General features: G+C 42.9%; 1 protein-coding gene across 1 annotated transcript in view; it reads right to left on the bottom strand.

Moving 5' to 3' along the window:
* TMED10 (transmembrane p24 trafficking protein 10) overlaps positions 1-22108 on the bottom strand; it is a 28783-nt gene extending 6675 nt beyond the window's left edge. Inside the window, exons 1-4 of the mRNA XM_030214138.1 lie at positions 21884-22108; positions 21680-21800; positions 8002-8075; positions 6577-6703 (exon numbers count right to left, since the gene is read on the bottom strand). Coding sequence (XP_030069998.1) covers positions 6577-6703; positions 8002-8075; positions 21680-21800; positions 21884-22087 — 526 coding nt within the window. The 5' untranslated portion in view covers positions 22088-22108. The remainder of the gene's footprint in view (positions 1-6576; positions 6704-8001; positions 8076-21679; positions 21801-21883) is intronic.
* Positions 22109-24423: the final 2315 nt, after the last annotated feature.

Below are 24423 nucleotides of genomic sequence, written 5' to 3'. Positions count from 1 at the left end.
CTCTCCTCCCGACGTGGACGCTTCGGCGTCAACTCCTCAGCGGTACCGAGCACCGAAGGCGACCGATGACGGTGCTTTCTGGATTTCTTACGGTGCCCATCGTCGGTGCCAGGTGGAATAGAGGAGGAGGAGGTCGATCCCCCTCGGTCCCGGGTCAGACAGGGTTCGGTCCCGAGGGCCATGGGCCGAGGGAGTGACCGGGGCCGATTGCCCACGCGGCCTCTCACCCCTACCCTCACCGGAGGACCGGCGGGCCGACGGGACCTGTGCTCCTGGGGTTGATGCCATCGGTGCCGATTTCTCGGGCCTCGATACCGGTACCGAAGAACCGGCCGTCGATACCGATGCCGTCGAGGTCGACGTCGAGGGGCCGGCGCAAGTTCCAAAAAGACGGTCCCGAAGAACTTGCCTCACAACTTGAGTCCGTTTCCGGAGACCAAGACACAGCGAACACGACTTGATATTGTGCTCCGGCCCGAGGCACTGGAGGCACCAAGCGTGGGTGTCGGTCTGCGAGATAGGCCGGCCGCACCGACCACACTTCTTAAATCCACTCGGGACCTTCGAGGACATCGACGGAAGAATCGCGTCGGCGAAGTTAAAGTCGTCGATGGTGGCGGTAAATCACACCTCGAAAAATAATCGACCGCGCGGCCACAAAGCCGCAACGCGACGCCCCCGCTAGAAACGAGGGAAAAATAAAGCGCATGCTCTCTCTTTTTTTTTTTTTTTGAAGAAAAGAAAACTGGAGCGCGCGGCAACAGAAACAAAATAAACGAAAAATAAACAAATTTGCGACAAACGCGATCGGTTTTCCGGGGCTGACGAAGAGAGAGCGGCAACAGCACGACTCTCTCCAGGCGCAGAAAAGAAAGGACTGGCGGGAACGGTCGCGCACGGGCGGGAAGACGGCTGGGCGTGCCCTGCGTGCGGACCGCCCGCGAAGCTTCTTCCGGTTGGTGGGGGCTGCCGCGGACGTCACCCAGTCGTGAGAACAAGCAGCCTGCTTGTCCTCGGAGAATGAACAAATACAGTAATGTTGTGGTAGAATAAGGTTCGTGTGTACAGACACATTAGGGAATCGTAGAGAGGAATTATATGTCCATTACGAGCTTTGGTTTCGTTGTGTTGCAGGGTTCAGGCATTTAAGTTGGGTCGGTAGGGTATGCCTTTTTGAACAGGTTAGTTTTTAATGATTTCCAAAAGTTTAGGTGATCATAAGTTGTTTTCAAGGCTTTTGGTAATGCATTCCACAGTTGTGTGCTTATGTAGGAAAAGCTGGATGCATAGGTTGATTTGTATTTGAGTCCTTTGCAGCTTGGGTAGTGGAGATTTAGGTATGTTCCTGCTGATTTTGTTGTGTTTCTGGTTGGTAGGTCTATGAGGTCTGTCATGTATCCCGGGGCTTCACCGTAGATAATTTTATGAACCAGGGTGCAGATTTTAACGTTAATTCAACTGGGACCTAATATTATGGTGAGAACTTATATAGGGCTAATGATAGTCTGGGTTGACTGTTCAGTCTTTTTTTTTTTTTGCTAAATAATTTGATCTCTGGTTTTTCCGATCTTGGATTCTCTGTTGTGGTCTGGATATTCCTTTATTCTTTACCTTATCTATATAAATAATTCTCACCTCCAACGTTCAGTGAAGCACTGAATCTACTGTTCCTAGGGTAGGCTGGCAGGACCACTCACCCTCCTAGGCTGTGACCACCACTCACCCTCACCCAGTAGACACGCCCTCAGCCACGCCCCTTCTGGACATAATTAGCAAACCCCAACGTTCTAATGAAGCAACATTTTTCAACTCCAACTTCCGTCATGGTGTAGATCGCAGGGGAACCATGACTGTCTGCCCCACCCTCTCGTACAACGTCATGACGTCGAGGGCGTAATCACGGAGCTACCGAACGACACACACCAATACACACGCACGAAGCACCGATCGACAAGCTGCAATAATGGAAGGATACGGGACCACACACTGTCGGTATGTCACTGACCCCCCCCCCCCCCCCCAACATTGATAAAACAACAAAACCTCGCTAGCGCCCATTTCATTGCTCTCCGAAACGGGCCACTTTTACTAGTCTTTAATGAAACGTTATAATTGTATTTTCTTTAATACTATTTTTTCTTCTTTTCTAAGGGGATGTTTATCTTATATACAAGTATAAAATTAAAGGCTCCTTTTCCTAAGTCGCAGTAGTGATTCCTGTTCAACAAATGTGATGAAGCCCACAGGAATCACTGTGGATTGAAATTCCATGTGCAAAGGGGAAAAGGATAGTGATAGGAGTGTACTACCGTCCGCCTGGCCAGGACGAACAGACGGATGCGGAAATGTTAAAGGAAATCAGGGACGCAAACAAACTGGGCAACACAATAATAATGGGGGATTTCAATTACCCGCATATAGACTGGGGTAATGTAACATCTGTACACGCAAGGGACATAAGATTTCTTGATGAAATCAAGGACAGCTTCATGGAACAGCTAGTTCAGGAGCCGACAAGAGAAGGAAAAATACTAGACTTAGTCCTTAGTGGTGCTCATGATCTAGTGCAGGGGGTAACGATACGAGGGCCGCTTGATAACAGTGATCATAATATGATCGGTTTTGATATTGGCATTGAAGGAAGTGAAACTAGGAAATCAAGTACGCTAGCGTTTAACTATAGAAAAGGTGATTACGACAAAATTAGAAAAATGGTGAAAAAAAGACTGAAAGGAGCAGCTCGCAGAGTAAAAAACTTGCATCAGGCGTGGATGCTGTTTAAAAACACCATCCTGGAGGTTCAGGACAAATATATTCCACGTATTAGAAAAAAGGGAAAAAAGACTAAACGTCAGCCGGCGTGGCTAAACAGTAAGATAAAGGAAATCATTAGAGCCAAAAAACAATCCTTCAGAAAGTGGAGAAGAGAACCAACTGAAAGTAACAGGATAGATCATAAGGAATGCCAAGCCAAATGCAAAGCGGAGATAAGGAGGGCAAAAAAGGACTTTGAGAAGAAATTAGCGTTGGAAGCAAAAATACATAGTAAAAACTTTTTTAGATACATTAAAAGCAGGAAACCGGCCAAAGAGTCGGTTGGGCCGCTGGACGAAAATGGTGTTAAAGGGGCGATCAAGGAGGACAAAGCCGTAGCGGAGAAATTAAATGAATTCTTTGCTTCGGTCTTCACCGAGGAGGATTTGGGGGGGACACCGGTGCCGGAAAGAATATTTGAAGCGGGGGAGTCGGAGAAACTAAACAAATTCTCTGTAACCTTGGAGGATGTAATGGGTCAGTTCAGCAAGCTGAAGAGTAGTAAATCACCGGGACCTGATGGTATTCATCCCAGAGTATTAATAGAACTAAAAAATGAACTTGCGGAGCTACTGTTAGAAATATGCAATCTGTCCCTAAAATCGAGTGTAATACCGGAAGACTGGAGGGTAGCCAATGTTACTCCGATTTTTAAGAAAGGTTCCAGAGGAGATCCGGGAAATTATAGACCGGTGAGTCTGACGTCGGTGCCGGGCAAGATGGTGGAGGCTATTATTAAGAATAAAATTGCAGAGCATATACAAAAACATGGACTGATGAGACAAAGTCAGCACGGATTTAGTGAAGGGAAGTCTTGCCTCACCAATCTAATGCATTTTTTTGAGGGGGTAAGCAAACATGTGGACAATGGGGAGCCGGTTGATATTGTATATCTGGATTTTCAGAAGGCGTTTGACAAAGTGCCGCACGAAAGACTCCTGAAGAAATTGCAGAGTCATGGAATCGGAGGTAGGGTATTATTATGGATTAAGAACTGGTTGAAAGATAGGAAGCAGAGAGTAGGATTGCGTGGCCAGTATTCTCAGTGGAGGAGGGTAGTTAGTGGGGTCCCGCAGGGGTCTGTGCTGGGTCCGTTGCTTTTTAATGTATTTATAAATGACCTAGAGATGGGAATAACTAGTGAGGTAATTAAATTCGCCGATGACACAAAATTATTCAGGGTCGTCAAGTCGCAGGAGGAATGTGAACGATTACAGGAGGACCTTGCGAGACTGGGAGAATGGGCGTGCAAGTGGCAGATGAAGTTCAATGTTGACAAGTGCAAAGTGATGCATGTGGGTAAGAGGAACCCGAATTATAGCTACGTCTTGCAAGGTTCCGCGTTAGGAGTTACGGATCAAGAAAGGGATCTGGGTGTCGTCGTCGATGATACGCTGAAACCTTCTGCTCAGTGTGCTGCTGCGGCTAGGAAAGCGAATAGAATGTTGGGTGTTATTAAGAAGGGTATGGAGTCCAGGTGCGCGGATGTTATAATGCCGTTGTATCGCTCCATGGTGCGACCGCACCTGGAGTATTGTGTTCAGTACTGGTCTCCGTATCTCAAAAAAGATATAGTAGAATTGGAAAAGGTACAGCGAAGGGCGACGAAAATGATAGTGGGGATGGGACGACTTTCCTATGAAGAGAGGCTGAGAAGGCTAGGGCTTTTCAGCTTGGAGAAGAGACGGCTGAGGGGAGATATGATAGAAGTGTATAAAATAATGAGTGGAATGGATCGGGTGGATGTGAAGCGACTGTTCACGCTATCCAAAAATACTAGGACTAGAGGGCATGAGTTGAAGCTACAGTGTGGTAAATTTAAAACGAATCGGAGAAAATTTTTCTTCACCCAACGTGTAATTAGACTCTGGAATTCATTGCCGGAGAACGTGGTACGGGCGGTTAGCTTGACGGAGTTTAAAAAGGGGTTAGATAGATTCCTAAAGGACAAGTCCATAGACCGCTATTAAATGGACTGGAAAAATTCCTCATTTTTAGGTATAACTTGTCTGGAATGTTTTTACGTTTGGGGAGCGTGCCAGGTGCCCTTGACCTGGATTGGCCACTGTCGGTGACAGGATGCTGGGCTAGATGGACCTTTGGTCTTTCCCAGTATGGCACTACTTATGTACTTATGTACTTATGTACAGGGATTCAACGAGCTTCATCACATTTGCTGTGCCAGGAATCACTAGTATGGGCTTAGTAAAAGGAGCCCTTAGTTAAGCTGTTACACATTGTTATAGCTATTTTTTGATGTAATAAAATATTACAAAAAAAATGAAAAGGATGTTGGATCATTTTTGACCAATCAGTGCTCACGCTTTAAAACTGGGCCACTTAGATTACTATTCAATTTTTCAAGGTTTCCATACACATGACATCAAGAGATTATAACTTATTCAAAACACAGCGATCAAGTTAATCACAGGAGCTGAACTTAAGAGGTCACATTACCCCCTCCCCCTTTTTCAAAGCTGAGCACAGGCTGACAATTTCTATCCGAATCCTTTATAAAATCTGAAAGTTCACAAGTCAGGTGGTACGTTGGTAGCACACGCATCTTACATTTTGCCTTCAACAGAAATTTGTTAGCAAGATTTGTCCATTTGTCAAATTTGATATAAGAACCTTCATCTTTAGTGCCATGCGACCCCTCTCTATGCAACAATTTACCAAGTTATTTACGTTTTGAGCCACCATGTCAGAAATGTAAAGCAGTCTTAAAAACCTAATTTTGTTTTAGGAGTCATTTACAGACTAGGAAAAGCAGCATCCAGGCCCGGACAAATTAGCAGCAGATGCCTCTCTATGAATATTAATCTAAACTATATCTTACCCTTATTTTATTGTAATTCTTTCATGTGATGGTAATTTCGACGGGCAGTAGATTAAATTTTAAACTATATCCTGCATTAATGTATAGCCAATACACATTTGGTTTGCTTGTTCTGGCTTTTTTTGTTTATTCCTCTCATACCAGGTCACCAAGTGAAAGTACTCTCCAGCTTGGAAAAGAGATGGATGAGGGCAGATATGATTGATGTCTACAAAATCCCGAGTGGTGTAGAATGAATAGAAGTAAATCGATTTTTTACTCGTTCCAAAAGTGCAAAGACTAGGGGACACTCGAGGAAGTTACCTGGAAATTCTTTTAAAACAAACAGGAGGAAATATTTTTTCACTCAATGAATAGTTAAGCTCTGGAACTCTTTGCTGGAGGATGTGGTAACAGTGGTTAGCGTATCTGGATTTAAAAAAAGATTTGGATAAATTACTGGAGGAAAAGTCCATAGTCTGCTACCGAGACAGACATGGGAAGCAACTGCTTGTCCTGGGATTGGTAGCATGGAATGATGCTGCTAATTGGGTTTCTGTCCGGTACTTGTGGCTTGGCCACTGTTTGGAAAACGGGATACTGGGCTAGATGGACCATTAGTCTGACCCAGTATGGCTACTCTTATGTAGCAAGGCTTATGGAGAGAAGTCTATTCTCCCCCTCCTCAGACCTTTCCTATGCTGAGAACGTATACTGAAACCTGTACTGCTGCTGTGTGTGCACCTGCCCCATTCACTACAAGAGTAATATGTCTGGGATCTTGTGGACGTTTCTGGGTGCACAGTAAAAGTTGTCTACATTACAGGGCCCAGTACAAAAACTGCTATTGGCACAATGCAGTGCTAGCTAGACATCAGAACACAATGCAGCAAACACAAGCCCTTAAGACACACAAAAAAGGAAAAGGCAAGACAGCCTCTCACCATTAGTGTCACGCATCTCTTCCTCCCTCTTTTTCATATAAGCAAAATCATTGACGATGGACTCCGAAAGATCTTCCAAACGCCTTAGCTCCACCTCCAGAGGTTTCAGCTTCTCCACCTTTGCAAGCTGAGCAAGAGAAGACAGCAGCAGATTTACCATTTCCAGCTCCGACACTCTTACCCCAGGGTAACCAGGAAAAAAAAAAAGAGGAAGACTGGGGATTTTAAGGGACCACCTCATAGACTCCAACAGGTGGACCTTAAAATACACATCACACAATCTTTAGCTTATCAGGAAGAACTATATCAGTCCCACTGACACATTAACTCACAGGCTGCATTGCCTAACACAGGTGAATGCTATCATCTCAGCCATTCATGTCACCGATGGAAAAAAGAGAGCTCTGATGTTTCATATTGCTCTTCAGACAAGTACAGGAAGATACGTGCTCTCATCTGCCCAGTCTAACCAAGCCTAGGGACTCAAAATGAGCATCAGGTCATCATGCTAACCAACGTTTGCATCTGGCGCCTGGGACTTTCATGCCTGGTTCTCGTTGTGGTAGTGGTTTCAAGTGGGAGGAAACCTCCTCTCTCTAAGCACCACGCTGCTCTCCAAGTTTCAGCCAGACAACACAGAACTTGTGCGCCTCAAACTTATAAAGAGCAACATACTCCAAAATGGCAGCAGAGTGAGGCCATTCTATTCAGGGATTATCAATTTTAAAATTTATTCTGCAGAAATCAATAAACAATGAAGTCACAGTCAACTACAACATACTCTGGCTACATGGTGAAAAGGCAGCCAATTTAAGAGATGAGAGATCAGAGGAAGAGACTGGACGATAACAGGGTGGGGAGGGCACTGTTGCCTTTGCCCTGTAGCAGTGCATTATGGACCTGATTTACTACGCTCTCTTTTCCCTTACACTATATAAACTGTAAATCAGGTCCTAGAGGAGCTGCAGTAGACCTCAAAGGCTATTTATCCATCCACCACTCTTCAGCTTTGGTGGAGCCAATGGATGAGTGCAGGGTCAAAGATAATCTCTCAAGGCCTGAACTAAGAGCAATAGCTGCCTAGAAACAAGCCCACATATGAAAGTTTATCCAAGCAGGCAGAAATATCAGTGATGGGCTCTAGCAGCACCCTTACTCAACTGAATACCTATTTCAGGAATCAAAGACTAGAGCACACATCCAACCAATGGCAAGTTAAACCAACAAGTCTCCTCCTCCCCAACCACTGCCCCCGAGTCCTGGCACAAGAAGCCTTTCTACTAGTCTCCAATGGTTTCTGCACATACAAAAGATGTGAATATCAAGGATGAAGAAGTCGCATCCATCAGCAAACTCAACACGTGTATCTCAAGGCCTAACCTCAACCCTAAACCCTTCTGTCTTTCCTTGATTCTCAGAACATACCTCCTCATAATTTGTTGCCTCCACACCATGTTTCATGTCTAGAATCACCAGCTGATCGGGTACTCTTCCTGTACCTGGAAATGTAGGAAAACAGCAAAAAGACTAAAGTGAAGTAGTCAATAAGCAAATTCCACATACCACCCTCCTCTCACTTATATCCATGGTGGTAACTCCCTAAAACTCTGTGCCCAGATTCTCAATATACGCACCTTTCACGTACTGCCCAGCTTCTCTTCTCAGCGCTCAAGACCCCACATCCTCCCTGGCACTTAAGTCATGCCCCTCCCAGTGTTTCCTTGTACCCAGTCTCAGGTGTCCACTTCCGCTTCTGGTGTTTCCTCCCTCCCCCTTTACTATATTCCCTAATGCTTTGTTTCACCACCACTTCCCATCATGGTCCCCTTTCACTCCAAACGGCTCTGGGGTGTTTCCCACATTATGTGATATTGGTAGAATGCCGTTACTATCAGAAGCACTACAGCAGCGTCAGCAGGAGAGCAACAAGTAAAGGAGTAGCCCAAGAGCGAGTGCAGTAGGCTGAGAACCGGGTTCGATTACCTCCGCAGCTCCTTGTGACCCTGACTGATGGGACAGATCCGAGGGGACTGAAGGAACTTAGGGAAGTTCTAGTGGCTCCACTGGCTGACCTTTTCAATGCTTCTCTAGAGTCAGGAGTGGCCCCAGAGGACTGGGGAAGAACAGAAGTGGTTCCTCTCCACAAAAACAGAAAAAGCTGGCAACTACAAGCAAGTGTAATTTAATGGAAACGTTTTTAAAACGGTGAACAAAAATGAGGATGTTACAATGCCTTTGTATCGCTCCATGGTGCGACCGCACCTCGAATATTGTGTTCAATTCTGGTTGCCGCATCTCAAAAAAAAGATACAGTAGAATTAGAAAAGGTACAGAGAAGGGCAACGAAAATGATAAAGAGGGATGGGATGACTTCCCTATGAGGAAAGGCTAAAGCGGCTGGGGCTCTTCAACTTGGAGAAAAGACAGCTGAGGGGAGATATGATAGAGGTATATTTATTTGTTGCATTTGTATCCTACAATACAGACAAAGAGGGCACTACAGTATACAGGCAAACAGGTCCAAAGAAAAAAGCAACACTGGGCCTTCAGAACTAGGACAACAGGAGTACTTTATTGATCAATGACCCGACACGGGCCGTGTTTCGGCGCTGACAAATGCGCCTGCTTCAGGGGGTCTAAATAAACATATAAATACATATATAGAAATAAATACATATATAAAAATTAATAATCAATATGATAAAACATAATGGACGCATTGCATTTAAATTCAAAAACAAACAATATGTCGCAGATAAATGTATCAAGGAAATTGTTATACAAGAAATAAAGCAACCAGAGGAAATGAGTAATCATGAGATGAATATCATATATATAAAAATGAATTTCATTTTATAATTCGAAAAGTACATTTGGTTTTAATGTTTAATGTAAATAGCCCTGATGGGCTGTTTGTATGTATAAAATAAAAGAATGCTAATAAAACAATAAAGGATCTTTACATGTATATACATCCATATGTAGAACTTGTAGAACAATGTAGAGCAGTAAAAGATATCCCATAACACCAATCATATATACCTTACCTAAGATTCACAAATCATTGATAGATCCACCAGGAAGACCTATTGTATCAGGTATAGGCTCTGTCCTCGAACCTCTCTCCATCTTTGTGGACACTTTCCTTAGACCTTTCATTCCACTTGTCAAATCCTACATTAGGGACTCCGCACATGTCATCAATCTGCTGGAAGAATATGATGGTGACCTTTCTGAAATTACTTTGGTCACCTTAGACCTGGAGTCGCTCTACACCAACATCCCTCACCAACCTGTCTTGGACATCATCACGGATGTCCTAAATGATAGAGATAACAACCCTAGAGTACCTACTGCTTTCATTATCCAATTGGCGTCCATAGCATTACAAGAGAATTTTTTCAATTTTCAAAACTCATTTTACAAACAAATTAAAGGCACAGCGATGGGAGCAAGCATGGCACCTGACCTAGCTATTCTTTATGTAGCCTCTTTCGAGCACCTATTTTTAGAAGATCATCCTTTTAAAGAGGAGCTAAAATTTTGGAAACGCTATATTGACGATATACTGATTTTGTGGGAAGGGAACGTCACCAGACTTGAGGAATTCCATGAATGGCTGAACAATCTCAATCCACATCTGAAATTTTCGATGAAATACAATAAAGAGGAAATACCATTCCTGGACATCCTGATCAAAAAGGAAACACATCACTTCACAACAACGATATACAGAAAACCCACTGACAAAAATCAATTCTTGCATTTCCAGAGTTTCCACAACAGAAGTTTAAAACAGAACTTACCATATTCACAATTCCTCCGCTTAAGAAAACTATGTAGTAATCATAATGACTTTGAGAACCAGGCCAAATCTATGGCAACAAGATTTTTTTCTAGAGGCTACTCCAAGGAAAGTGTGAACAGAGGACTGACCAAGGCAAGAATGATAAACAGGGAGACACTCTTACAAAAGCAAGCACAAAAAAAGATCCCTGACATAGTATGTAGCCTCAGATTCTCAAATATGTCATCTGATATACAAAGAATAATGAAGAAACATTGGCATATTCTGGAGAACTTGGATTGTTTTAAGAACAAACATCTCACTGTAGCACATACACGAAACAGAAACATCAAGGAAATAGTTGCCCCCTCTGCCCTCCCCAATACAAGACCAACATCACAACTCTCAACTGGACATAAACCCTGTGGTGCATGCTCGGTATGTGCATCTTCCATGAGCACCAATACCTTTATACATCCAATCACAATGAAACATTACCCACTTAATCATTCCTCAGATTGCAACACAGAGGGTGTTGTATACCTAATTATGTGTCCTTGTCATCTAATATATATAGGAAAAACAATTCGCAAAGTCAAAACCAGAATGATAGAACATAGAAGTAGTATTAGGCGCAAGGATCTTTCTGCACCATTGGTAAATCATTGTATAGAACACTCTCACGAATTTGGTGAACTTCTCTTCTGTGTCCTTAAGGTAGTCTCAAAACCATGGAGAGGTGGAAACCTGGACTCTACTTTGCTTAAACAAGAACAAAGAGCCATTTTTGAGCTGAACACACTTTATCCAGCAGGATTAAATGCTGAATTGGATTTAGCTGTCTTCTCTTGACTACATATTCTATCCTCCCCCTTTTTTCCCGTTTGCACTGTCATCCCGTCATAAGGAGTTTCAATTTTTAGACTTAAGTACATCTTATCACATATCCTTATATGTTCAAACTATCTATACACAATTTATTTGTTACGGAGCATCAAATTAGATACATTAATGGAAATAAAGAAAAAAACACACAATAAATTGTCATATCTTCATAACCAATTTTACTAGATTTTAAAACAACATCCAATAAATATCGAACTAAGCTTAACTTTAGAAGCTTAAATTTCTAATTGTTTTTATTTTTTAACAACTATTTTATTATATCTAAATTAGATTTATTCACATCTAAAAGCAAAAATCTTTCCTGGCTATTCTAATGTATGTATAACTTGACCTAACTTATTGTAATTGTTATCAATTCATTACCAACATCTACAATATATTTTTTAAGAATTTTGAATTTGCCTGCTGTCTTAATGTATTTTAACGTAATGGTTGTCTTTTTTTATTATATCATTATCCAATTTCATGTATTTGTTATTTATTTGTAATTTAACACTTGTATTTAGAAATATACAATGTCCATATTATCCTATAATAATTATGACCGATTCTCTGATTAGCGAATGTAATATTTTCTGAATAATGTCTATACATTATACATCCATTTACATCATTTATACCGATACTCAGTATATCTATCTGTTCCCCTTTAAATCTCTCGACTAACAAAACATGACGTCATTACGCAAGCGCTTCGCTCTAACCATCATTCACACTTGCGTGACTACATCATCACGTCTTTTAGATCTTGGCGCGCTTTTTATTTCAAATATATAGGACTGGATAAGCGAGTGTCCCGTTTTGGTTTCTTAAACCCTTGTTTTCGAGAGAACTCATTTTCAATCGGGTGTAGCGCTTTTTAGCGCTTTCCGGATCAGAACACAGGAGATACTGCAAGCGCTATCTGCGTTCTTCTTTTTTATCATAAACGACCATCTCCCGGTGGTTTAAGGTAGGAGTTTTCCTCACTGACCCTTTATGCCCTTTCTTTACGCATTATGTATATCTAACATGGCTCCGAATACCTCTCAGTGATACTGCCTTATTTATATATAATTCTTTGTAATGCTAGCTCAGCCTTTTATACATATTTTTCGTCTCAATAAATACAACCCCTCAGGTGAGCCAATACTAACATATTTGTGTTTTTTTATTCACACACTTGATTATTTCTTACCCTCATTATTATACTTTTATTATATAGGCAAACGCGCCTTGTCATCCGCACACTATTGCGGCAACATATCGGTAAGATTGCTTATCTCTCCCTATAACCATATACATGGTCTTTTACCTAAAGATATAGATAATGCACTCGATACAGTGAATATACTTACACTAAAAGCTTTTGGCTATACCTTTGGACACATACATTTCTAATAATGATCGGAGAGATATATATTTATAAATTCATATTTTTATATATATTTATTTATTTATCTATATATGTGGATGTATATGTATATACATGTAAGGATCTTTTACTGCTCTACATTGTTCTACAAGTTCTACATATGGATGTATATACATGTAAAGATCCTTTATTGTTTTATTAGCATTCTTTTATTTTATACATACAAACAGCCCATCAGGGCTATTTACATTAAACATTAAAACCAAATGTACTTTTCGAATTATAAAATGAAATTCATTTTTATATATATGATATTCATCTCATGATTACTCATTTCCTCTGGTTGCTTTATTTCTTGTATAACAATTTCCTTGATACATTTATCTGCGACATATTGTTTGTTTTTGAATTTAAATGCAATGCGTCCATTATGTTTTATCATATTGATTATTAATTTTTATATATGTATTTATTTCTATATATGTATTTATATGTTTATTTAGACCCCTGAAGCAGGCGCATTTGTCAGCGCCGAAACACGGCCCGTGTCGGGTCATTGATCAATAAAGTACTCCTGTTGTCCTAGTTCTGAAGGCCCAGTGTTGCTTTTTTCTTTGGACCTGTTTGCCTGTATACTGTAGTGCCCTCTTTGTCTGTATTGTACTTACTAGTGAGGGATGGCCTTCAAGAACTGGGACAATGTGTTGAGTTACTCGGAAGAACGGCTACATAACTTTCTGCAAGAACCTGCAGTTTTCGAAGATGAGGATGAGGAATCCATACAAGACTGTTGGAATCAACTTATAGATCTTAAACAAAACAATGTAAGATGTGAATTGCATTATGCAACATTAATACAATACTGTAGAGTTCAACGTATTCCAAGAGGTCTGAGAATTAATAAGGAACCTCAACTATTTAGAGACAATAAAACCTTTATCAACAAATGGTGCTCTATTTTAAACAAGTGTTCTCTTGACTTAATGATACTCCTTATTGAAACATCAAAAGAGAAATTAGATATTAACAAAAATGAAACAAAAGAAAAAATGGATATTTTAAAACGAGAAGACCCCAGTTTTGATAGTAACATGTCAGCACTTGATGCAAAATTAGATAGTTACAAGAGGGCTATTTACATTAAACATTAAAACCAAATGTACTTTTCGAATTATAAAATGAAATTCATTTTTATATATATGATATTCATCTCATGATTACTCATTTCCTCTGGTTGCTTTGTTTCTTGTATAACAATTTCCTTGATACATTTATCTGCGACATATTGTTTGTTTTTGAATTTAAATGCAATGCGTCCATTATGTTTTATCATATTGATTATTAATTTTTATATATGTATTTATTTCTATATATGTATTTATATGTTTATTTAGACCCCTGAAGCAGGCGCATTTGTCAGCGCCGAAACACGGCCCGTGTCGGGTCATTGATCAATAAAGTACTCCTGTTGTCCTAGTTCTGAAGGCCCAGTGTTGCTTTTTTCTTTGCATTTGTATCCCACATTTTCCCACCGCTTTGCAAGCTCAATGTGGCTTACAATATATCATGAATAGTGGAAATATATAAGAGAATAGGTGTTTAGTGTTACAGAAGGATTTTGGGTAACATGATAATTGTTAATATATGGCCTGGCTTTAAGGCTACCACTGGAATAGTGATGGCCAAAGCTATGCAGCCTAAAACAACTGAAAAAGTACTGACGAGGCCAAACAACAAGTAAATGATTTAATATTTGAGAATCTGCAAAAAGCAGGTCTGAACAATGAGTCCTGACACAAACTGGTACAACTTTTAATTCAAATACAGCACCTGTAATGAAAGAATGATGGATCAGATGAATAAAATGGAGCTTATTAATTTTGTATAAAATGATACAGAGGTCATACAGAGTTCTTAAGATGGTGTGAAAAGTATTGCAACAGGGAGATGTGAAACTGTTATCTCAACGCTTCCCAAAACATGCTGATAAGACCGCGTGGGAAAGTATGATCTCAGAAAGTGAGAAAGATTAGGAGCAAGGTTTCTCACCATTCACTTCTATGGAGAGGTTTGTGTATAAAAGAGGGGAGATTTTGCCTTAGTTTTGGACTCCTCCCCAACGCTTCTCTCAGACGGCAGGGCGCTGTGCAGATAAACCCAGAATCTGATGTCTGTATTTGTATCAACTTAAAGACTTGTCTTTGGGTAAGGAATAAAATGTACCTATCTATTTAAACCTATCTCTGTCTCTATTTTTATTGATTCTATCTTCTCTTTACCTAACATTTAGCCTAAGGTAGATCACATACAAGTGATACTCAGTTTTGGACAGAAAGCAGTAGTTATGGGAATTAGTTTTCAATTACGGCTGCTAATGCCGCTCCCTTATGATTGGGTGACAATGGAGGTTAGAGAAACTATACAGAACCTAATATATGAAATAAGTACCTTTAGTCCCCTGTGGGAAGGAGTCAGAAAGAGGTCTATAAGAGGGGGGAATTAAACATAATGAAAAAGCATGGTATTAGTATAACAAGTAAATATTATAAGACAATTCTGGATATATGTGGAGGAGTTCACATTTGTTGATCTTTGTGGTATGCCTTGTTGAAGAGATGGGTCTTCAGTAGTTTGCGGAGTTCATAGATTGTTTTTAAGTTGCACGGCAGCGCATTCCAGATTTGTGTGCTTAAGTAGGAAAAGGTTGACGCATGTGTTAGTTTGTATTTTAGACCTTTACAGTTAGGGAAGTGGAGATTGAGGAATGTGCAGGATGATCTTTTGGCATTCCTGGGTGGTAATTCTATCGGGTCTGACATGTAGGCTGGGGCGTCTCCGTGAATGATTTTATGAACTAGGGTGCATTCTTTGAACGTGATGCGTTAAGTGGGAGCCAATGTAGTTTCTCTCTTAGGGGTTTAGCACTTTCATATTTTGCTTTCTCGAATACGAGTCTAGCTGCAGTGTTCTGGCCTGTCTGAAGTTTCTTGATTATTTGCTCTTTGCAGCCAGCGTAAAGTGCGTTGCAGTACTCTAGATGACTAAGTACCATTGATTGTACCAGGTTACGGAAGACGGTCCTTGGGAAGAAAGGTCTTACTCTTTTTAGTTTCCACATTGAGTGGAACATCTTCTTGGTTGTGTTTTTCACGTAGTTTTCAAGTGTTAGGTGTTGATCAATGGTAACTCCAATAATTTTTAGGGTGTCCGAAATTAGAAGGTTCAGTTTTGGTGTGTTAATGGTGGTGAATTTGTTCTTGTTATGTTGGGAGGTGAGTATTAGGCACTGGGTTTTTTCTGCATTGAGTTTCAGCTGAAATGCATCTGCCCATGAATGCATGATTTGTAGACTTTGGTTGATGTCATTGGAAATTTCCTTTAAATCTTGTTTAAATGGGATGTAGATCGTTACGTCATCTGCGTATATGTATGGATTGAGGTTTTGGTTTGATAATAGTTTGGCCAAGGGTATCATCATTAAGTTGAATAAGGTTGGTGAAAGGGGGGGGGGGGGGGGGGGGATCCCTGTGGAACTCAGCATTCAGGTATCCATGTGGCTGATGTAGTTGAATTAGATGTCACTTGGAATGATCGTGCGGTTAGGAACCCCCTGAACCAATTGAGAACGTTGCCTCCAATTCCGAAATACTCGAGGAGGTGTAGTAGTATTCCATGATCAACCATGTCGCTTGTTTATTCTTTCCAGAAATACTAGGACTAGGGGACATGTGATGAAGCTACTAAGTACTAAATTTAATACAAATCGGAGAAAAGTTTGATTCACTCAACATGTAATTAAACTCTGGAATTCGTTGCCAGAGAATGTGGTAAAGGCAGTTAGCTTAGCGGAGTTTTAAAAAGGTCTGGACGGCTACCTAAAGGAAAAGTCCATAGACCATTATTAAATTGACTTGGGGAAAATCCACTTCTTATTTCTGGGATAAGCAGCATAAAAATGTATTGCCGGGTATTTGTGACCTGGATTGGCCACTGTTGGAAACAGGATGCTGGGCTTGATGGACCTTTGGTCTGTCCCGGTGTGGCAATACTTATAATAGTAAACGTTTTGAAATCCAACGGATTACAGGACCCAAGGCAACATGGTTTCACTAGAGGCAGGTCTTCTCAGACAAATCTGGTTAATTTCTCTCACTGACCAGAGAGTTGTATCGTGGGAGAGTGCTAGATGTGGTGGTGTATTTAGATTTTAGTAAAGGCATTGATATGGTTCCACATAGTTGACTAATAAATAAACTGAGTGCCCTCAGTATGGGCCCAAAAGTGACTTACTTGGTTATGAACTGGTTGAATGGAAGAAGGTCATAAGATAGTAGTAAACTGAGCTCATTCTGAGGAAAAGGATGTTACCAGTGTTGTGCTGCAAGGTTCGGTTCTTGGGCCAGTTCTTTAACATTTTTGTAAGCGATATTGCTGAAAGGCTATCTGGGAAAGTTTGCTTCTTTGCAGACGATACCAAGATCTGCAACAGGGTATTTATTTATTTACTAGCCGTTGAGCCCGTAAAAACGGGCTGGTATTGAGGTTTTCCTCCCCCCGCGGTCACCACCGCTCCCCTCCCCCCCACGAAGTCGCCACCGCTCCCCCCCCCTCGAAGTCGCCGCCGCCACCCCTCCACCTGGCCCGGGCCCTCTCTTCACTTCTGAACTTACACATCCATTCGCCGAACGCAGCAACGCACATCAGCTGAGCTGCCCCTTCCTTCTCTGCCTGTGTGTGTCCCGCCCTCGCTGACGTTACGTCACAGGAGGGCGGGGCCACAGGCAAAGAAGGAAGGGCTCACTGCAGCTCAGCTGATGTGCGTTGCTGCGTTCGGCGAATGGAGTGTAAGTTCAGAAGGGAAGAAAGGGCCCGGGCCGGGTGGAGGGGTGGCGGCGGCGGCGACTCCGAGTGGGGGGGGAGCGGTAGCAACCTCGGCGGCGCAGTTTCCCTCTCTGTCCCGCCCCCCCCCCATCATCACGTATTGACGCGGGGGCGGGACAGAGAGGGAAGTCTCTACTGCGCATTTGCGAGTGAGTCGGTCACTCGCCATTTATATGTTTGATTGCACTTGTATTCCACACTTTCCCACCTGTTTGCAGGCTCAATGTGGCTTACAAAACCTGTAATGGCATCACCATTTCAGGGAATAGAGATACATTTGGAGGCATATTTTCAAAGCACTTAGCAGGGGCGTAGCTATGGGTCGGCCTGGGTGGGCCCAGGCCCGCCCACCCAGCGCACACACAACTGCAGCAGCAGCCTAGCTGCCTAGCGTGACGGCAGAGAGACAGCACCCGACCCGCGGTGCTCTGGCAGCTGATCTCAGGCTCCGTCCGATTCCGTCCTCAGGCCCGCCCACCACCCAAGCGCGCACACACACACCGCATGCAGCAGCTGAGCCTAGCGCCCTAGTGTACATCGCGGGCACCCGCGCTCAGGGCAGGCTCAGAAGACATCATCAGCCCACGCCCACCTACCTTCGGCTTAGAGAGAGGCAGTGCGTCGGTGGCGTCGTTGTTGTTGGTCGCACTGCATTCACATGATCGCGGTAGCGGTATGACCTGTCCCGGACGTGGCTGAGCGCAGCGGCGTGCCTCAGCCTCACTTTCGCTCGGCTCCGCTCACTCGTGACGTGGCATCTGAGGGAGGGCAGGGTAAGGCTAAAGCTGCACATGGCCACATGCACGTACGAAGGGTTCAGCCTGGCCCTGCCCTCCCTGGCCTGGAAATATGGAAATTGAATTTGGGAAAGGAAAGAAACAGAAGAACGGTCTGGTCGAAGTCGAGTTCCTGTCTCCCAGCCCCAGGTAACTTACTGCTAAGCAGCAGCTGTCAGCCCAGCCCAGCAGCAGGTAATAAAATGCTTTTTGGGTTTTTTTGCATCTTATTTTTAACATTATCATGGTAATTTGTTTTTAAAATTAAGCTAGCTGGAGCCTGGTGGGCACTATTAAAATTTATTGTTGTGGAATTTCTGGGTGGGGTAAGCACTTCACTGCCTAGGGCAAAAAATGTATATATTTAATGATTAAAATATACCTTTTTTTTGCCCTGCAGTGAAGAACCCATCCCCACCCAGAAGCCCACCTATATATATATATATATATATTATATATATATATATTTATTTATTTATTTATTTGTGCCCGCCCATATTAGCTCTGGGCCCAGCCAAAATGTCAGGTCTGGCTACGCCACTGGCACTTAGCCTTCCAAAGTTCCATAGAAACCTATGGAACTTTGGAAGGCTAAGTGCATTGAAAATATGCCTCTTGGTGGTACAAAGGTATCAACAACAAAGGCTAACAGTCGATCTACTCAAGCAGTTACAGAAAGAAGACGATCAAAGTGAAGGAGGAGTGTTGATGTGTTGTGGTTAGTTATGGCTTCTCGTGGCAGGCCTTGATGAAGAGAGAGGTTTTCAACGATTTACGAAAGTTTATTTCGTTAATTGTTTTCAAGTGTTTTGGAAGAGCATGCCACATCTGCGTGCTCTTGTAGATACCTCTGATGGTGTGATAAAATAAAGAAGGACTTAGCAAAACCACAGGAATAGTCTGGAATTTGGAAGCTTAGATTTAATGCTAAAAAAATGCAGGGTCAAGCATTTGAGCTGCAAAAACACGAGGGAATGGCACAGTTTAGGAGGCAAAGAACTTCTGTGCACGAAAGAGGAGCGGGACGTGTGTGATCATATGTGATGATCCTAAGATGGCCAAACAGGTAGAAAAGGTGACAACTAGCAGGATACTTGGGTGCAAAGGGAGAGGAATGTTCAGTAGAAAAAGGAGGTGATGATGCCCCTGTATAATATTCTGGTGAGACCTCATTTAGAATATTGTGTACAATTCTGGAGACGCACCTTCAAAAAGATACACAGGATGGAGTCAGTCCAGAGGGCAGCTACTAAAATGGTCAGTGGTCTTCATCATAAAGCGTATGGAGACAGACTTAAAGATCTCAGTATATATACTTTGAAAGAAAGGAGAGAGAGAGGGGAGATATGAGAAATGTTTAAATACCAGAGCGAACCAAGAGAGATTGGCAGGGGGACTGGGAGGGGGGGAGGGCAGGAGAGAAAGTGCATAGAATGGGAAGAGAGAGCGAGAATGCTGGACCTTGTAGGGGGAGGGAGAGAAGCAGGGACAGAAGGGAGATGCTGGACAGGATGGGTAGGAACATATAGTAAATATGGACGATGGACACAGAGAGAGCGAGACGCCGTAGAGAGATAAGCAAAAAATCAGAAAAAAAAAACACTAGGACCAAAGAGTTGCTCAAAGGCAGAAAGAAAGTATTTTCTTCTACTATACCGGCTTTGGGAAATGTGCAATCTGCATACTCCCCTTCTTCACTACTTAGGGAGCAATGGTGTTATAGTGGGGGCCTAACTTCAATATTTCTGCCCAGGGCCCATTCAGACTTTGCTACACCACTGTATGAGAACACACTTTTTATAGTCATAGTAAATTTAACATCAATACCAGGAAGCTAAAGATGAATTTTTTTTACAATGTGCATAGTTTATGCTAAGGAGTATTAGCATAAGCTTAGCTGAAATTGGGTGGCGGAGCAGGTGGGGGAAGAGAGGTTGGTGGTTGGGAGGCGAGGATAGTGAAGGGCAGACTTATACGGTCTGTGCCAGAGCCGGTGATGGGAGGCGGGACTGGTGGTTGGGAGGCGGGAAATACTGCTGGGCAGACTTATACGGTCTGTGCCCTGAAAAGGACAGGTACAAATTCAAGGTAAGGTATACACATATGAGTTTGTCTTGGGCAGGCTGGATGGACCATGCAGGTCTTTTTCTGCCGTCATCTACTATGTTACTATGAAAGCCAAACTGGAAGACCCCTCTGAAACAATCTGAAAACCAAACATAAAAGTTTGAAAGTGATCGGGTAGCCATAGGCAGCCAATGCAACTGGTGCAGCACTGGAATGACATGATCAAACCTGAAATTCCATCTCCATTTAATAATGTCAATCCTAGTTGCCTGTATAGGCTTTATTCATGGTATATCAAGTGTCTGGAAATAAAATAAATAATAGTTTTCTGCTGTGAAGAGATTATAGTGAGTGCTGTAAGATCTTTCTGGCTGGAGTTAGGAGGTTAGTACTACTACTTATTTCTAAAGCACTACTAGATGTATGCAGCGCTGTATACTTGAACATGAAGAGACAGCCCCTGCTCGACAGAGCTTATAATCTAATTAGGACAGACAAACAGGACAAACAAGAGATAAGGGAATATTAAAAATAAGGGTTCTGAACAAGTGAACAAGGGTTAGGAGTTAAAAGCAGCATCAAAAAGGTGGGCTTTTAGCTTAGATTTGAAGACAGACAGAGATGGAGCTTGACGTACCGGCTCAGGAAGTCTATTCCAAGTATATGGTGCAGCAAGATAAAAGGAACGGAGTCTGGAGTTAGCAGTGGAGGAGAAGGGTGAAGATAAGAGAGATTTACCCAGTGAACAGAGTTCCCGAGGAGGAATGTAGGGAGAGATGAGAGTGGAGAGGTACTGAGGAGCTGCAGAGTGAATGCACTTATAGGTCAGTAAGAGGAGTGAGAGCAGCACTGTGAGCAGAGCTAATAAAATTGCAGGGAAGTTGTGACAGCAACAGAGAACCGGGTCTGATCGAGGCAGGGGTGTAGCCAAACCTCACGGTGGGAGGGGGCCAGAGCTCGAGGTTGGGGCCACATTTTGAGTGCTGCCCCCGCCTTGCCGCTTCCCCTCACAAATGCCTTTGCTGGCAGAGCAGGAAGAAATCTTCAGCTGGCAGAGTTTGTAGATCCCCTCCTGCTTAGGTATTTAATATTTTGGGCTTGCAGGTGAAGGGAGAGCGGAGCAAAGCAGAACAGAGGGGGGATAGGGGGCATGAATTCCATGCCCACCCACCTTGGACTCAGGCCCACCCAAAATTGGCTCTCTGGCTACGCCCCTGCATGAAACTCCTACAATAGTTCTTCTGCCACCCCTGCTACTGTTTTTTTTTTAATCACAGGTAAATATTTAGTAGGTTGTAGAGGAGAAGGAAGTGTTTTTGCTGCATAACTCACCCATGGGAAGTTTGCTCTCAAAACACACCTCGAACATGTCGTATTCCTCGGTGGTGAAGGCGAACTTTCCCTTGGAAGCATCTTCCTTGGCGTAAAGGATGTGGCCGGCCGTGTCCGTGACCTGCACAAGAGAGAAGGAGACGTTGGTTTCAGGTTATGGGTTTCATCGGGGATTTGGGCTGAGGGAGGCCGCTGTTGCCTCACCCGCAGGTGGCTCCGGCCCGACGGCCGCTCGCTCAGCTCGTACTCGCCCGTCACCAGCACGTTCTTGTGGATCTCTTCGCGCAGACACTTGCGACCGTTGGCGGGAAGATGAAAGGAGATGGCGAGTGCCGAACAGCACAGCAGCAGCTGCAGAAACCAGCAGCGAAGGGACATGGCAGCTCCACACACAACCACAAAGCGCATGCGCCTCACCCTGACCTGACTCCGCCCCCACCGTACAGCGCCTGCGCCTTACATCACTCCGCCCTCCCGAGACAGTGCTTCCGCCTCACCTGACCTGACTCCACCCCCCCACCATACAGCGGCTGCGCCTCACCTGACCTGACTCCGCCCCCACCGTACAGCGCCTGCGCCTTACATCACTCCGCCCTCCCGAGACAGTGCTTCCGCCTCATTTGACCTGACTCCACCCCCCCACCATACAGCGGCTGCGCCTCACCTGACCTGACTCCGCCCCCACCGTACAGCGCCTGCGCCTCACCTGACCTGACACCGCCCCCCGAGACAGTGCTTCCGCCTCATTTGACCTGACTCCTCTCCCGAAACTCCGCTTGCACCTGACCTGACTCCGCCCCCCATACAGCACCTACGCCTCAATTGACATGACCCCGCCCCCGCTTGTGTCAAGGCACTTAAGAACAGGAGATGATATCATATGAGCTTATCTAGCTCATTATGGGCTGAAGCCAGTAGGCGGAGCTTCTCACCATTTCCGCTCAGACAAAACAACAACAGTCAGCAAATCCTATTGAAAACAATAGCAAAAGGGACTGACTGGATAAGCAGTGTCTTAAAATGTGGAGGATAAAACATATTTTAACTTATTTGACAGCTTTTTAATGTGTTTGAAAGTGTCCCATGTGTAGCTATAAATAAATATCATGAAATAAAAATTGAATATCAGTCAAAAAGCTTCAAAATGATTGTAGCTGGTAGCAAAAGCAGTTATTAACACTGTATTTTGTGCTCATTTTTCTACACTGTTCTATACAATACATGGCAAGATTTCAGTGAGGATATGTATTTATCCTTTGTATCCCACCTTATTCCACCTCTTTGCAGGCTCAAATATTCTATTTCCTGATGGGTTTATCTTAACTGTTGTAATTTGCCTTGGTTGGAATATATTGAAATTAAATGGAAGGAAAATTAAACTCTCCTTTCATTGGGGCATGTGGAATCACATCTTGACTTCATCTGTTTTGTAAAAGTTTACATTTTAGATACACAAATAAATAAATATACATAAACATGGATTAATGAAACAAGGCCAACATGGATTTAGTTAAGTGAAATCTTGCCTCAATAATCTACATTTCTTTGAACGGGCGAACAAACACGTGAATAAAGGTGAGCTGGTCGATACACTGTGTATCTGGATTTTCAAAAGGCATTTGACAAAGTACCTCATGGACTCCTGAGGAAATTCGAAAGTCATGGGATAGGAGGCAATGTCCTATTGTGGATTAAAAACTGGTTAAGAGATTAGTAGGGTTAAATGGTCAGTATTCTCAACTGAGAAGGGTGGATAGTGGGGTTTCCCAAGGGTCTGGGCTGGGACTGCTGCTTTTTAACATATTTATAAATTATCTAGAGATGGGAATGCTAGTGAAGTAATTACATTTGCTGATTACATAAAGTTATTCAAAGTTAAATCTCAAGAGGATTGTGAAAAATTGTAAGAGGACCTCACGAGACTGGGGGACTGGGCATCCAAATGGCAAATAACTTTTAATGTGACTTTTAATGTGAGCAAGTGCAGTGATGCACGTGGGAAAGAATAATCCAAACCATAATTATGTGATGCAAGGTTTCACATTAGGAGTTAACACCCAGAAAAAGAATCTAGATGTCATCATTAATGATATGTTGAAACCCTCTGCTCAACTTGCAGCAAGAGCTAAGAAAGCAAATAGAGTATTAGGAATTATTAAGAAAGGAATGGAAAACAAAACTGAGAATATTATAATGCCCTTGTATCGCTCCGTGGTGCAACTGCACCTCGAATACTGTGTGCAGTTCTGGTCACTGAATCTCAAAAAAGATACAGTGGAAGGGTGACGAAAATGATAAAGGGGATGGGACAACTTCCCTATGAGGAAAGGCTAAGGCGACTAGGGCTCTTCAGCTTGGAGAAGAGACAGCTGAAGGGAGATATGATAGACGTTTATAAAATACTGAGTGGAATGGAACAAATAGATGTGAATCACTTGTTTACTCTTTCCAAAAATATTAGGACTTGGGGACATGCAAAGAAGCTACTAAGTATTAAATTTAAAATGAATTTGAGAAAATATTTCTTCACTCAACGAGTAATTAAACTCTGGAATTCATTGCCAGAGAACGTGGTAAAAGCAGCTTAGCAGGGTTTAAAGAAAGTTTAGCTAATTTTCCAAACAGTGGCCAAGCCAGGTCACAAGTACCTGGCAGAAACCCAAATCGTGGCAACACTCCATACTACAAATCCCAGGGCAAGCAGTTGCTTTCCTTGTCTGTCTCAATAGCAGACTAGGAAATTT

Source organism: Microcaecilia unicolor, chromosome 9 (assembly GCF_901765095.1).
Source record: "Microcaecilia unicolor chromosome 9, aMicUni1.1, whole genome shotgun sequence".
Taxonomy (NCBI): Eukaryota; Metazoa; Chordata; class Amphibia; order Gymnophiona; family Siphonopidae; genus Microcaecilia; species Microcaecilia unicolor.
The sequence above is the reverse complement of the archived record's forward strand: the minus strand, read 5'-3'. Positions and strand labels throughout refer to the sequence as shown.